This window comes from Zosterops lateralis (genome assembly GCF_965231275.1).
Source record: "Zosterops lateralis genome assembly, chromosome: 8".
NCBI lineage: Eukaryota > Metazoa > Chordata > Aves > Passeriformes > Zosteropidae > Zosterops > Zosterops lateralis.
The window spans coordinates 23,678,276-23,694,163 of record NC_139768.1 but is presented as its reverse complement, the minus strand read 5'-3'; the positions used below and the strand labels follow the sequence as shown (position 1 = coordinate 23,694,163).

General features: G+C 39.7%; 1 protein-coding gene across 3 annotated transcripts in view; it reads left to right on the top strand.

Moving 5' to 3' along the window:
• The window catches only part of FGFR2 (fibroblast growth factor receptor 2), an 80,868-nt gene extending 77,824 nt beyond the window's left edge, over nucleotides 1-3,044 (top strand). For 2 of the 3 annotated variants that reach the window (XM_083866533.1, XM_083866534.1), the window contains one exon: nucleotides 169-3,043. In XM_083866533.1, the coding sequence (XP_083722659.1) occupies nucleotides 169-333 (165 nt within the window). In that variant the 3' untranslated portion in view covers nucleotides 334-3,043. Of the gene's footprint in view, nucleotides 1-168 lie in introns of all 3 variants that reach the window. The other variant, XM_083866532.1, reaches the window with a different exon arrangement.
• The last annotated feature ends 12,844 nt before the right edge of the window (nucleotides 3,045-15,888 follow it).

Genomic DNA, 15,888 nt, shown 5'->3' with positions numbered 1-15,888 from the left:
AGTCGAGCTCCTTGTTTTATGAGGTATTTAAGCAACAAGGCAGTTTTGAACGCAGTCAATTCGCAGAATCGAGCGTCATTTTCAAGCTGCTCTTTCCCAAAATCAGAGTGGTGGTGACGTGTTGTTCCCTTCACTGACTGAAAATGTGTTTTATTCCTCTTGCCACAGGAGTACCTGGACCTCAGTGGACCTCTGGAACAGTATTCACCCAGCTACCCCGACACGAGGAGCTCGTGTTCCTCGGGGGACGACTCCGTGTTCTCCCCCGACCCAATGCCTTACGAACCTTGTCTCCCCAAGTACCAGCACATGAATGGCAGTGTGAAAACATGAAAAGAGGAATCAAGAGCTTGCAAGAACATCAAGCTACATATGCAAAGCAAAAGCTTTTCCCCAGGACCTTCTGCTTGTACATAGGAAATATGGGAGAAAGAAAAAAGAAGGAAAAGGAAAAAATAAACCAAAACCGATTTGGAGGAAAGCAGTCAGAACCTACATAAAAGATTCTCATCACTTGCGGCTTTCAGATGTTCCCAAGAAAGGAGAATGTTTATGAGCTGTGTCTAGATACCCATTGCTATCAATTTTCTGGCTTCCTGTGAACTGCAACAGACTTTGTTTGTACAATGGACCAGTTGGACTTGAGGCAAACTCTGGGTCTGCCTTTCTTGTTTATTTTGTAATATTTGGAGAAAATATATGTTGGCACACACTTACAGAGCACAAATGCAGTATATAGGTGCTGGATGTATGTAAATATATTCAAAATATGTATAAATATATATTATATATATTTACAATGAATTATTTTTTGTATTGATTTAAAAAATGGATGTCCCAATCCACCTAGCAAATTAGTCTCTTTTTTAACAGCTATTTGCTAAATGCTGTTCTTACACAGAATTTCTTAATTTTCACCATCCAAAGGTGGAAAAAATACTTTGCTTTCAGGGAAAATGGTATATCATTAATTTATTAACTAATTGGTAATGTACAAAACAGTTAATCGTTTATAGGGTTGTTGTGTTTTTGTAATTTAAATGGCATTTCTATGCAGGCAGCACAGAGGACTAGTAGATATATTGCTCAGACTTTACTAGTTTTCAGATCTTTAAGAAAAGAAATATTTACAGTATATAACTAATTTGGGGGAATTAAACTTTTGATTTATTTGTGTTTAAAAACTGCAGTGTCAGATGATTATTCTTATCAAAACCAAACCCTTTAACAAGAAAGTCTTTTTCTTATAAGGTCCAAAAAGCAGAGTCACTCCACTCAAAAAAAAAAAAAAAAAAAAAAAAAAAAAAAAAAAAAAAAGAGCATTTTGAAGAAGGTTCTTAAAGTAAGGAAAGACACGAGTTGGTCTATAACCACAGCAGAACAGACTGCTCTAAAAGGAGCTGAGCTTCTACCCTGAGTTGCACATGCATCAAATTATCTATAATTCTCTTGCCTCAGTTGGATAATAGGTTCCAGACCTTTTGGCCTGGATCTTTTGCCTTTATCCCTCTATTGTAACTTAAGTTAAAAAGGGAGAAGTTGTTTATAATGACAACTTGCCATAGGAATATCAGCCTCTTTTTAGGGGATTAATTCATGCTGACTCCAGTATTTCCTTCTGAACCATTCCATAACAGTAGGTGTAGCACTGGCCTCTGCTAGAATATCACTGTTGTTTGTATCTTTTTTTTTTTTTTTTTTTTTTTTTTTTACAGGATCTTGTATTTTTACTTTCAGAACATTCACATTGATATGGCCATGGAATATGAATGCAAATTTCACTGTTTTATGTGGTGGTGCATTTTGGTTTTTTTTGTTTTTGTTTTTGGTTTTTTTTTTAATAATTTTTAATTGGGTAAAGTAATTATTAAAATCTGTTAACTTTTGTACTGACAATAAAATGTTTCTACAGATATTAATGTTAAAATTACAAAATAAATGTCATGCAGCTTATTTTTCCTAATCCTTTGTGTCATACAAAATGGTTTCCTGAACATCAAGTGATGGAACACATCCAGAAAAGCTTCCTTTAGACCTTATCATAGATCCTATATTACAAAGCAGTCCTTTCAGGAATAATGCTTTTGCCTCTGTCTTGTAAAATGTCTATTCATGAATAGCATGGGTTATTCGAGTAAACATATGTACAGTTACAGTCTTTGGTGGAAAATGGCTTGAAGTGTTCGTAATGTAGACTCGAAGTATGTTCTCCTTTTATTTAGGCTGTATCCTTTAATTAGTGAGGTTTCTGATTCATTCTGGAGAGGCTGGACAACTATTTGCATGGGAGATTTAAAAAAAAAATTGTAACAGATGGAAAGAGGCATCATGGCAAGAGTTTAAAAGTTTTCTTTTTTTTTTTTTTTTTTTAAGTTGGAAACAGAAGGAAGACACCCCAAAACAGCCTGTGCTTGAGGCAGAAATAGGAACTTTGTGGTCACATTGCTGCAGGTTAGCCTGGAGAGGGATGTTGGCTGTGATCACCACGTGCTGTGGAAGTGCTCCAGACACCAAAGTGCTCTTTGGTTCCTTTTTGCCTCCTTCTACTCTGACTGAAAATCCCGTGCCAGCCCTAAGAAACTTTCTAAAAAAGCTCCCATTAAAAACTGGTGGTTTTCAATTAAGAATTATCTGATTGGAAAATTCCCATTGACTTCACTGGAAACTGTAATTCCATTTCCCCACAACCTCCATTACCATTAGCAGCAACAGTGGCTACTGTGACAGAAACCACAACGTTTGTAATGACACATGTCTGGTTTTAAGAGTTTTTTTAGGGCTCTCAGAAGATCGTGAGTCTTGCTTTGCTTGTATTGAGATAGATTTTAGTGCATCTCTGCTACTTTAATACCTTTTTAAAATAACAGGGCAAAAACATGCAGAAATGAGGTGGGAAGGTGCTGTTTATCAATGTAAGCTTATTTGTTGCCCTGATTTTGTTCCAAACAGGTGATATGGTTTTTCTGTGTTCATCTTTTAGCTCTCAGTGATTTAGATTTACACCTTGGATGGATTCTACAGTTCCACAAATGTTATCTGAAGTCTCTTATGCCATTTTCCTAATTTTATACTGTAATCCTTTGATTAGGCTTTTATTCTTTTCCTGCCATCTGAAGACTTTCTTCCCCACTGCCTGCTGACTGATTTCCTTCTGTGGAAACCTTGGCTCTGGAGCAGGGCGCAGAAGCCTCAGTTTTGGGGGGAGAAGCAGAATAGCCTCTGTGTGTGGAGTTGCAAGAGGAAAGTAGGCAGCAGAAAATAAAATCTGGCACTGAGATTTGTTTAAAGGGGAAATCCTACCTTTGGATCATTCATGAGTAGAAGGGTCGAGGATTTGGAATTGCTGTCTCATCTGAAAATAAAATTGCGATTAATAGGAGCAGTAATGGAGAGTGCATTTTGTCAGAAAGTGATTTATATTGATGTGGATATTGAGGGGTGTGTCCTGTGTGTAATCTGTTCCCTTCAGCACTTCCTTGTTTCTTTCCTTCCTTTAGGTATGGATTTGAATCAACTCCGTGTAATATATGGGAAAATAATGTAGAAATGAGCTTTGATACAGCTCAAATCTATGAACAAGTTCATATTGCCTGTTTTGGAGGATTTCCACTTTTTTACTAATTTAGCAAGTAGCAGGGATGACATATATCAGACAAGACTGCAGGTTTTTGCTATAATATACCAAGTAGCTCAGGCTGTATGCATCAGATAAGAATATAGCTTGTTCTTTTTTCTGTTGATGTTATACCATGAATATCTGGTTCATTTTGCCTTTACAAAAGTAAGAGTTCAGCTGTGTTATGAGTTTCAAAATTGTATAAAGACAAATAAATTGACTGGTTTATTTCTGGAAGCAAGATGAGCAAAGAAAGCTGTGTGCACAAGGTAGCAATTTTCATAGGAGAAAATTTTTCTAGGAGAAAAAAACTCCCCAGAACCCTGAGGTTTGGAGAGCATTATTTTAGTGAAAGGCTCAGTGATCTCAAAGTGATAAATTAAACCAAGAGAAGGTTAATACCAGTGATCAGTTCTAGAGATTTTTCTGTAGTCCAGGAAGTTTAAAGTGTGTGTCTGTTCAGGAAAAGCAAAGAATTGTCAGAAGAGAACTCTTAGGAACATTAATAGTTTTAGTTATATTTACATTTTTTTAAGCTGCCAAACATACTTGAGAAAAAAAAAGTAAATAGTTGCTATTCATAAAAAACACCTCCAGCCATAGAAAAGGGGAAAAAAAGCCAACCAACACCTGTTTTGAAAGGTCATCTGTCCGTTCCGTAATCAGGAAGTTCTGTAGTTGCATAATTTGATCTAATAATTAGAAAAACTTCATTGATTTTTCCACAGTAAATGTAATAAGGTTGTTGGGATGAAGCATGAGGTGCCTCCAACAGTTTGTTGTTGGGAAGACTGTCACTCCTGTGCCTGTGAAAATGTGCTTCGGAGCTTTTTGTTGCCAAAAGTCCTTAATGTTACAAGCAGCTTAAATGCAACAGATTCTGTGGAGAAAGTCTTCTTTTTATCCCCTTTTATCAGATTTACATGTTAACCAGCTTTTCTGTAAGGCTCCTAGAGGAGAGAGAGGGTGACAGTGCTGAGAGAACAAGGGGAAGAGGTACCAGTTGCTTCAGTGTGTTTCTATCCGAATTTTAGAAGCAGTTTCTTCACTTTGGGACCACTTGGACACTGGGATGAACTGCCTGGAGAAGCAGTGGAATCTTCCTGGCCCTAGATATTCAAGAACTTGGCTTGCCAGGGCCATGGATAACCTCATCTAAGGCCCTGCTTTCAACACAAGGTTGGCCAAGACAATCTCCAGGGTCCTTTCCAGCTGAAACTTCTCTGTGATTTTGCAAATCTGTGCTGTTGGCCAAAGGTAACCCAGATCTGCAGCAGAGTCCTGGAAAGCTGTGCTGGCACATGTAGAGGCTGTCAGTGGGAATGTATTGTTCAGTAAATTCAATTTAGCCGTGCATTTAACAAGAGAGATCCCCCTCTATTAAGGATGTTAAATGTCAGGTCCTGGCTTGTTTGTGATTATCACAGCTGGCCAAAGGTTTTCAGATTGGATTCCTATGCAGTGGAAAGCAGAGTTTTTGTCAGAAGCTTTCTAGAACATGAGTACCCTGTAGAAGATGGAGTATTTTGATTTTATCAGAGTGACATGACCCTATCAGAGTCAGAAGGAAATGAAGTTATTTTATGTTGCAGCTATTTAATAGTAGACAATGGTATACAAAGTCAAAGAAATGGAGTATTTAGATTTTGTCAAACCAGAACAGACTAACTCTAAGTAACATCCAGGTACCACAAATAATTTTGCTTTTCAAATGTTTTATTTCCAGTTCAGGCTGAAGATGAGGTTTCCTTGGCAAATACACTTTGAGGATCAAAGATGTCCCTATTGCTCAGACTGTCAAACAATATTTTGACAAGTTTTTTCCTGATGCTCCAGCATTTGTCCCTTGGAACCAGAAGCTATGAGTGAGGCCAGGGGCCAGGATATTTTGGGATGGTTTGTGGGGGACCTGGTCCCATTTCCCTTGCCCAGCACTGGGTGCTGGGACCAGGTTGCTTTCCTTGAAATAGTGACTTACTGAGTGGGAAAGCTTTTCCAAAGTCCTCACTTTCACGGAGGACTAATAATTAATTCTCAGCTCATTTCTTCTGCTGAGCCATCACAGCTTTGAATTGTCTGAGAGGGTGGAGAAACAGGCCAGCAAACAGGAGCCCTGGTGATACTGCTGGCTGGGGAAATCTATGGCCCCTTATACTGGAACCAGTGGGAATTACAATTTATGAGGGGAAAAAAATCAATACTCCCAAGGACTGTTTTAAAGACATCTGAGAGGAGGTAGCCAAGGTGCAATACTTTGTGTAGATGTGTTTTCCTGGCACAGCTATAATTTGTTTTAGGGTTTTTCAGCAGTGTGCAGGACCTTCTGTTCCAAAAGTTTGTTGGCACAGAGATACACAAATTACCTGCTGAATACTGCTGTGCCAAATCCAGTGAGTGAGGGATCTTCCATGGGAATGATGCTTTGGGTGTCCAGAAGAGCAGCTACACCCAGGGCTGGACAGAGTGGGTGTGACACTGCTGGAGAAATTGGCGTTGCTTCTTCTTACACAGTCCCAGAGTTTCAAGGGCCAAATCCCGAATGCCAAAAGCACTTGAGAATGGTTTGCCACCACCATGAAAGCTCCTGGGAAATCCTGGCCTGCAGTGACAAAGCTGAAGCTTTGTCTTTCAAGAATATCCCCCGTTCTTACCATTTTTCTTGAGTATATTTCAGTTATTTTCAGTAAGTCTCTCTTTAAAAAGCATTTGCATTTTTCAGGTCAGAGAATTGAGAAAAAAACTCCAAACATTTGGGTTTCTGCTGGGAATTGTAAGTAATAAAAAATTGCCAATATATTTTCTAAAATTAGTATTTTCACTCTCCTTTAAAATTTCCAAGTCTTGTTCCCTGACAGCTGTTATAACAAATGGTGGGGCTTCTTCAGCTGATGTAATCCAAGACTTCAGTCATGTCACTGGAGTTGTAATATTTATTTATCAACTGGTCAATCTGTTGATTTGTTCTTTAGAGTTAAGTAGCCCTTTTGTCGTATTTTCACTAAAAATAATATATTTATTTCTAATTATGTATGCACACTAGATCTGTACAAGAAAGTTTGTAAAGAAATTAAAAAACCTGTTTGCAGGTTTTTAAATCAGGAGACTAATGCTATATAGAGGTTCAGTAATCACATAATAGATTATAAAATGACATAGTCATGACAGGGTTCTGAAAGAGACAATAAAAATGTTACTAACCAGATTAAAATGGTTAAATAGTAAAAAAGGAAAAATATTATTGTGAGTTCAAAGTAGTGGGGTATTTTGGGTTTTTTTCCTTAGTGTCTGGCAGTGCTTTGCTTACTCCTCATTTGACTTTTTGCTTCATTATTTACAACTACTCTGGATCCTCATCTGGCATAATATTTGGGAAACAACAGTTTACACTCAGGATGATTCCAGCAAGCCTAAAATCACCCCAGAATTTCATGCCTGGCCTCTCTTGCATGGCCCTGAACGTGAAGGATATCACTTGGATGCAGATGGGAATTCTGTAACCTCTGTTTCTCTGCCTGTGTCAGTTGCTCTTCAGTCCCCCAGCGTGTGTGCTGAGCTCCCTTCACCCTTGGTGTTGCAATAAAACAAGGAGGAAAAATCTGCTGTGGTTTTCCTTCGGCTTTGTTTCACTCCCTGCAGGCAGATGAGGAGGGAAAAGGCAGCAGCCCCTGACTTTTCCTGGTGCCACATTTGTTGTCTGTGTTGCTGGAGCCTCCAGCACCTCCTGCCCTCATTGTGGCACCCACCACATCAATAGTTTAAAAAACACACATCCTCAAACACTCCTTATTTCGTTGAGATTTCTTTTGTAACCTGACTGGACAGCCAGTGCCCCGTTAATCGACTCCCTCTGTTCGACACAGAGCAGATTTGTGGCTCTGGGCTGATGGAACCAAAAGGCAATTAAACACAATCAATCAGCTGGGCTGAAGGTTCCAGGTTCTGCTCACAAAATCCTTTTCAGATGTCATTAGTGCTGGGGCTTCAAGAGGCCTGGAGTGAAAACAAAGGAGAGATGGTTGTTTTTCCAGGTTTTTCCATGGTGTTTTCAGCCTCTCAGAATATACCCTCCAAGATTCTAAAAAGATTTTTTAAAAAAATGAAGAGCCAAGGGGAAGAGATGATTGTAGGGGGTTTACTTTCAGTCCTGGAGTAGAAGTGGGGGTGAAAGGAGCATCAGATGACAAAGAGGCAAGTCACTAAGTCTGTGTGGTTTCTGCAGTCTCAGTGTCTGCTTTTGCTCCGAGAGGCACAGCAGACATGAACAGCGTGTTCCTCTTTGGGGGGAACATTCCCACTTCATTAATTAACAGCAAAGATACGATGCAAACATAACAGAGTTGCCTGCTGGATTTGTAAACCCTTTGTTAAACAGCTCTGGAGTTCTTGATTTCCACTGTGTTGCTATGTACAGCCTTAGTCCACCAGCTGACTTCCAGGAAACTACCATTAACCAGAAGCAGCTTAATTTCACTTTTTCATTTATTTATTTGCTCTTTGTAGCAATCCTTTTTCTTCAACGCAGCTGTGATATACAAGTAAAGAAACAAAAAAAACCAAATTTTTTTTCTTCCACCCATTGTATGTCTTTTGAGGAGAAATGCTTGGTATTCCTTGAGCTTGCATGCATTAACAAATGTCAGTATTTTTGTTTTATCTGTTACCACTACAAACATATGTAAAGACCGTCAAGTATTGGTGCTGGTGCTCCTATGCAGTCCACACATTGGACATCCTTACAAAAAAGAAAATAATGTATTCCTGTACACACTTGGGAAACTGTAATGTCCCAAGACCTTCTTTACCTGACAGTTTTCTGATAATGGAGAAAAAAATGGAATCAACTTCCGCAACAATAAGCAAACTTTTTTGAAAAAAAAAAAAGATTTTGTCCTCTTACTTGATCTATATGTTAGGTCACTTTATAAATCTTTTGGTGTTTCTGGCACCCAGTTCTGTGTTTGATAGTCAACAAAAGCCAGTTCCCATTTTTTGCATATTTGTTTTTCCTTACAAACTTATCTTTATCTGAACTACTTCTCTTCTGATTCTGCAATGGAGCCAGTACTCCAGACTCACCATTTAAAAAGGAACAAGCATCTGTCTCAGCAAAGTCCATGGACATTTGATGCTATTAAAAGTAGACCTTCACTAGGAGCCATATGATTGAGTTTCTTATGGTTTCTCAGGGTAAAGAGGTGGAGAGGTTGTCTCCATCTGTAAATCCCCACTTCATGCTGTTCCTAGAGAGGTGAGGAGGGTGCAGTGCTTGAATTCAATCACACTGCTTTGAAAAATGCCCAGCAACATTCTCCTGGTGATGGAATGGCCGCAGACATCTAGATCATGATGGTTTTGCCATAATTGATAGAAAAGTGTTGGATTCTCTGCAATGCTGTGGTAACCCTGTGAGATGGTGAACATTCACCTTGTGAAAGGTGGTTTGCTGGTTGAGATCCAATTCTGGACCAGGTCTTGGACCACAGAGCCCAACAGCTGCTGCTCCTGGTGCTCTATGCCCAGAGCAGTTGCTGTCCCCAGAAGGGCTGCTGGGAGGATTGAGAGAAAGGCCCTGAAGCTCCAAATCCAGCTCCTTGACAGGATTGTTCCTTGTAAGACTTATCTTCTCTCTCTGAACACCTTCTCTGCTTCCTGTTGCAGAACCACCCACCAGAGCTTCCCTGCCTACAGCAGCAGCACCAGGGGAAGAAGCAGCTGATGGGGGAAAGTGTCTTCTCTCTCCTTTGCCTTTTTTTCCCCAAAAGGGAACCCCATCCTTGTGAAAGCTCCCTAAGACTCATACGCCAGACCCACATCAGCACTACTGGCTTCAGCAGCAAGCAGCTCCCAGCTTGGTGTTACTGGTTCCCACTTTACCTCCTAAAAAAAATGCATCTCATTTTTACTTTGGAACAAAAAACCTCACTTCCAGGTTCTCTGCAAGATGATCTTCTAAAGACAGCTACTGCTGGACAGACCTGGACATTGCATGAACTCAGCTGGATTTTGGATTAGTTTTAAATTTTCCAATTGTTAATTTTTTAATGTGTCCCTCAGGTCCCTTATTAATGGAGCTTATGGAGGAGGTCTGGGTTACTGTTTACCACAGCCCTCAATACTTTGGTATCCCTTGAGTCAAACTGAGCTCTCAGGCCTCTGCTTGCCAAGTTAAATCCTTTTAGCATTTTTATAATCTCCAAACACACGTTTGTTCATCTCTCAGACTCCATCTCTGCAGCTCAGTAAGCATTTGTTGTTTGAAATCAGATCATGATGAAATCGTTTAATAGTCGGTCTATGAAAATATTTTGTTTAAAAAACACTCAGAACTTAATTGGAATGAAAATACCAGCAGCTGGATTGTAGTTTGGAGTCAGAAGTCTGAGAAGCAGCTGGAGCAGCAGGATTCAGAGCGACACTTCTAATTCTTCCCCTTCCTACAGGAACATTCCAAGGCTGCGCTGTTTTGGCAGGCAATGAAAAGGACCCACTCGTGTTCAGCCTTCTCTGACCAATATCATCTGCTGCTGGTACATCCGTCCCTTAGCTTTGCAGATAGAGCACAAAAACCTCCTGGTTCTCTTTTTTTCCCAATGCTTTATGATGGGTTCTGATGTACTACCACAACATCCTTGTCATTACTGGCATATCTGAGCAATGACTTGCTCTAGAAGAGAAATTTAATTTCTTCTCAGATTCCCTAGGGAGACATAAAGAAGAATATGTGGTAAAGAAAGATTTTGGGTGACTTGTTCAATGGATGAGGAGTTAATCCTTCAATTGTATTGAGTCTGGCTCTGTGATTTGTGAACTTGCTGGACAGTTTTTGTTGTGCTTTATTTATACTTGGTTGGAGGAGTTGTTAAGGTTTAAATAGTTGGAGGCCTTGGATATGCACAGTAGTGTCCCTGCTACGAGTTCATTGGCAAAATGCTGGAAGTTTTCAGGCCAGATCTCTGTCCAGTTTCCACTAGATAAAATTCCTTCCATCACAAGAGTTAATTGATAAGGGTGGAATTAAGTGCCTGGAGTAATTGCCTTCTTGGGGTCAAAATAATCTCCATACACAGCCCAGCAGCTTCTTGTTTGTATCAGAAAAGACTGGCTCTTCAACTTGCATTTTGTTTTAGATAAAGAGGAAAATGAATGTATAAAAAATGTAGTTTTGACATTGAAGATCTCAGAGGTACATGCAGAACATCCCTAAATGAATGCAAACTTACTGGAGCTGCCTTTAGAGAAATTATTCTCATTGGATGTTTACTTCCAAATTGCACATATGACCAGCAGGATATCTGGATGCCTAAAACCATATTTTTTTAAGTTACAGTAATACAGTTTTTAAGATACAGTAATACAAAGTTGGCACAGTTTGCAGTGAGCATGTCAGCAACCTCAGAAGTCTAAAAGGGTCCAGTGGATGAAGCACCCTCCTCTGCCATCAGCAATAAAGGAACTCCAGTGAGGACTTTTGGGGATTTAAAGAGGCATCCAAAGTTATTTAGCCATGACTGCAACCATCCCAGTATTGACAAGCTTTTTGATATGTGTTTGTTTTGGTTGGAATTTTTTATAACCTGGCATGCAAACTGAGATCAGGGGACATAAATAACAAAGTGTAGTTGCCAGACTCAGTGGTTAAGGATATAAACCAGACTTCTAACTTGAAGGTGTTGTCCTTAGTTTATCTCCTACTGAACAATCTGTTTATCCTAAGGTAATCAAAACCATGAGGATGAGGAGAGGGAGCAAGTATGTTTTAATGCAGAAGGGGAATTATTATCTCCTCTTAACTCTCAGTCATCCCTATCATACTGTAAAATATTTGCTAGAGTATTAAGTGTACTCCATTTACATCTTTTGCTTGTTTTTTTCTCAGCAGCATTATTTCAGTGGCTATAGGCTTCATGAATTTAACACAAAACTAATTTTAGATCAGTAGGATCAATCTGGGTTACCTGTCTGGAGCCACCTCCACACTGATGCAGACAGTGCTCAAGCCAAAACTGTCCCAAGGAGGAGAAAACAAATAGAAATCACTTCTAACCATTGGCAACTAATTCTGGAGGGGGTTTTGTTTGTTTAATCCCCTTCCAAATTCTGCATTACAAAAATGTTGTCCTTTCTGGACAACACTGTAGACAGCAGGAGTGTCTCACTGGTTTGGCAATGAGAAATGGACACAGATTAAAAATGTGATGCAGACTAGACCTGGTGAACAGTCACCAAAATATTCCATGAGTATTTGCTTGGGTTTTGAAGTGAATTCAGGCCCTTTTCTTCCTTCTTTGGACCTCACACACCAAGAGCATTACAGTCTTCCCATCCCTGACCACATATAAAACCAACTTTTAAAATAATTTGCATCAGCGGAAGTTGAATTTTTTATTTGCCACTTTTGTATTGCAGAGATTTGCCCCACACTTCAAAAAGAAAGGAGAAAAAAGTGAGTGCAACACTTCTGTCTGATCACAACAGCCACTGCAGTGACAATGAGGAAGGGAATAATGCTGCCAGTTTTGCCTTGGAAGCACAGCAGGAGAATAACTTTGGGGGGAAAAGAAAAAGCATAGAAAACGTATTTGTTCCTGCCTTTTGCTGAATGTTGCATTTCATCCATAGAATGGTCACATCAATCCTGAGATCAGTGTGTGATGCCAAAGGAGAGGCAGATCTCAGGTGATGGTATGAGGGTGGAAAGGAGCACTTGGGGCTCTCCAGCAGGATTTTTTTGCTGCCACTGGTGAAAGTTTCTGTGATTTTAGGTGATGCTTGTGTGCAAGCTGTGCTCAGGGTTTGTCCCCAGGCTGTGTCACACAGGGTAAATGTGGGTATTGGTGTAAGGGAATGGGGCACAACAACCTGGTAGCAGTGGCTGGAAAATTTATCTGGGGAGACAGAAGTGGATCAGTATCAGAGAAAATGGCCTCAGCACAGAGAGTTTAGCAGTTCTATGAACAACTGATGAAAGCAAGGCAATAAAGAAATACAAGAAAAGTATTCCTGCTGTGGTTTTCCTAAAGAGAACATCCAAACAGGTTGTAATCTGTTCATGGAGTCTCTGCATTCAAGGAAGTGAAACCTGTCAAACACTTTATTGTCTCTGACCTTCAATTGAGAAATCACATTGTTCATTCAAACCCTAAATAAGCACAAAACCCGAGAGGTAATCTTGAGTTTCTAGAATAACTGACTGTCATAAGGCAGAAAGCTGAGATTCCCAACTGCAGCCTGGTAAATCTGTTTTCCTTTATCCTTCTGGAGAAGCCAGAATCCTGAATTGCTAGATTAGGTTCACCTTTCAGACGAGAGTGATTTAAACCAAAATATTTTATCACACATATCCCAGAGCTCAGCACAAGCCCTCAATTGTGCTCTGCTGAAATTCATGTGAATGCCATCATTGTATTGATCAGTTGACTATCACTGCAGATGTTTGAGGGTTATGGATTCTTTCCTGAGATCATATTAAATCTTAAATTGGGTTTCTGAATTACCAAAGTAAATGAATAAAAGGGTATAAATGGATAACCAAGGAAGTTGCATCAGTTTACACAGCCCGAGGTTGTGAGCTGTACTTTATTTTGTGCCAACTCTGTGTTCTTACATCATTAGGTTATTCTTGTGGTATCTGGTTGTGGCATTTGATTACAAAATAATTCTGTCATAAAAAAAGAAGCTGTCTTCTAATATAAACCTATGTTTAGTGTTCAGGATTTTCATGTGCTGTAAGGATATCAAGTAAGAAAAGCAAGCCTTTTCTTCACGATTTTGAACATGCTCTTGAGCATAATGGATTTAAAAATCTACTCTAACCTTTTGCTATTGGCACACAGCATGTGTCTGACCTCCTGACCCCACAGCTGTATTCAGGGAATTGTATACCTCAATGATTTCTTTTTATACAAACCTGTGTTTGGTTAATTTTAAAAATAATTATTTTGAGTTTCCATAGAAAGGAGAGTCAGAGAAGCAGCAGCTTCCAGCCTACAAGAGACAGCTACTAAAGCACCATGCTTAAAAACATTATTTTTACCAGGATAAATGTTATTTACAACTCTCTCTCCTTATCAAAGTGAGTATGGATAAATATTCCATTTGACTACAGTGCTGCTCTGCTGCTCTTTAAGAGTAATACCCCATGGAACAGAGGTGGAGTGGGTTTTTATTCAGTGATATTGAGTCTCTAATGCTGTAGGGTTAAGAGGGTCAGATTAATTATTCTGGATTACAAGGTGTTTTATGCCTTATAAGGGAATCAGGTCAGCTGGCAGAGAGTTCCCTTTGCAATGAGTGGTGTGAAATCACCTAATCACAGCAAGTGCTCTTTGAGAATCCTGTTCTACACTCAGGTCTGGACAATGGTTGTACCCACATTTTTGCTTTCAGTTTTATAATGTTTATGACTTCACCAATACAATTCCTAGCAGACCACTGCAAAATGCTGTACTGGTGCAAGTGGTGGGCAGCGAACAGTGATGTTGGGATGATCATGTGTGGAGGGTGTGAAAGCAGAAACTTTTAGAATTGGTTGTTTTTGGAGGAAGGCTGATGTTGCTACATCCTGATTGCCAGACTTGACCTACAAACAAAAATGTAATTATTTCAGAACATTGGATAGGAAGGCATATTCAGGGTTATCAGGTTTGTCTATGTACATAGACAAACACAAATGCAATTGAAGCACTACTGGTGGACATCTGGAAATAGACACATTTGTTTTGGAATTTGATGTCATAACAAGGCTTCTAACAAGAGTTTTAAACCTTGGAAAGTAGAGCAATATTCTGAGTTTCACTTTTACCTACATCTCAAAGCCATTTGTTTTGAGCTTAGCATTGCTTTAAATAAAGCAGGACAGATCTGTGTTTCCACTGTCAACCTTTTAATTTCTTTCTGATTTACGGAATGAAACTTTCTGTTTCTATCTGTCATCTCTCTTTCTTTCTCCTGAAAATGCAGAAGGACCTTGGCCTCGTCCTCTAGGCAGCATCCAAGCAGGTCCTTGCTCCATCCCACTCAGAGCAGTGCCCTTGCTCTGTCCACCTGACCTGCAAGGTGTGCTCTGAGATTTTCCAATTATCAGAGTGTTCACAGGTTATTTTAGAGGTGAAAATAGTCCAAGAAAAAAACCCAACATCCTTATTCGTCTTCAACACTGCCACGTGCTTGACGTGGTACTTCATACAGTACCGAGCAAAATGAGCCTGTACAAATGGTATGGGTGCAAAAATTAGCATTACATAGTCGATAAATCATGCAAGGAATTTGGTATCTGTGTATTTAATCTAAATTTGTTAACACTGGCAAGATAAAGGTCATTTGGACTCCACGCTGACTGTAGAAACTGGGACGCTGTTCAGAAATTTGAGGTTTCTCCATCCAGCTGTGTACATGTGCCTTGTTATCTAATACTTTAATTGCTAACAAAACACTGGGTAGTGGAGAATATACTGGTCTGTGTCAATATTTAAGCAGGACTTTACTTATGGCTGAAGTTTATTCACCTTGGAGAGAGAATTTTTTTTTTGCCTCACTTGAATAGTTGGGCAAGGAAAAGGCAGGGTTTCAACTTGCTCCTGTGGTTTGTGCTTACTATAGGCAAAGAGAAAAATATGTCAGCTATTTTTGAGATCTGCATTTTCAGGTCCTTTTATTTTTTTTTTTTTCTTTTTTCTGGATATTTCAGGAACTGCTGAGACCTCAGAAGTGTTTGGGACTTTTCTCCTTCCCCTTTCTAAATAGTAGAGGTGAAATAAGCTCTCTGGCTCATTTCTGATGACTATTTGCCTAAATTCTTAAAATTCCTCCACAAAGGAGATTAGGAGTTGTAATTGTCTCTCCTCTCCCATCCTTCTCATCACCCATTGAAAAGCTGGGCCTGGGGATGAGGACTCCTGCAGGCTTACAGGGAAGGGCACCTGAGAAGAGACAGGAGAACCTGCTGAGGTTTAGATACAGCAGCCACCACCACTGTCTACATGCACCCCATTCCCAGAAGCTTTTCCCCAAAGCCACTTTCCTTTAAGTTTCTAAGGCCTAGAAACTTGCTGTTTTACGTGCCCAAAAGTCTGATTCTTGCTGTGGAGGAGGTTAAAATAAGGGATGTCACCATACTCACATAAAGCCATAAAACTTTTGGAATGACTATGAAAGAGGGGGTTATAGAGATGGATATTTTCTTATGCAAACTGGAGCGTCCACGAGGGAGAAGCGACAATATGGAGCTGTGAAGTCTCTGCCATGTGCAGAGGCTCAGTCTGGGTGATTTTTCA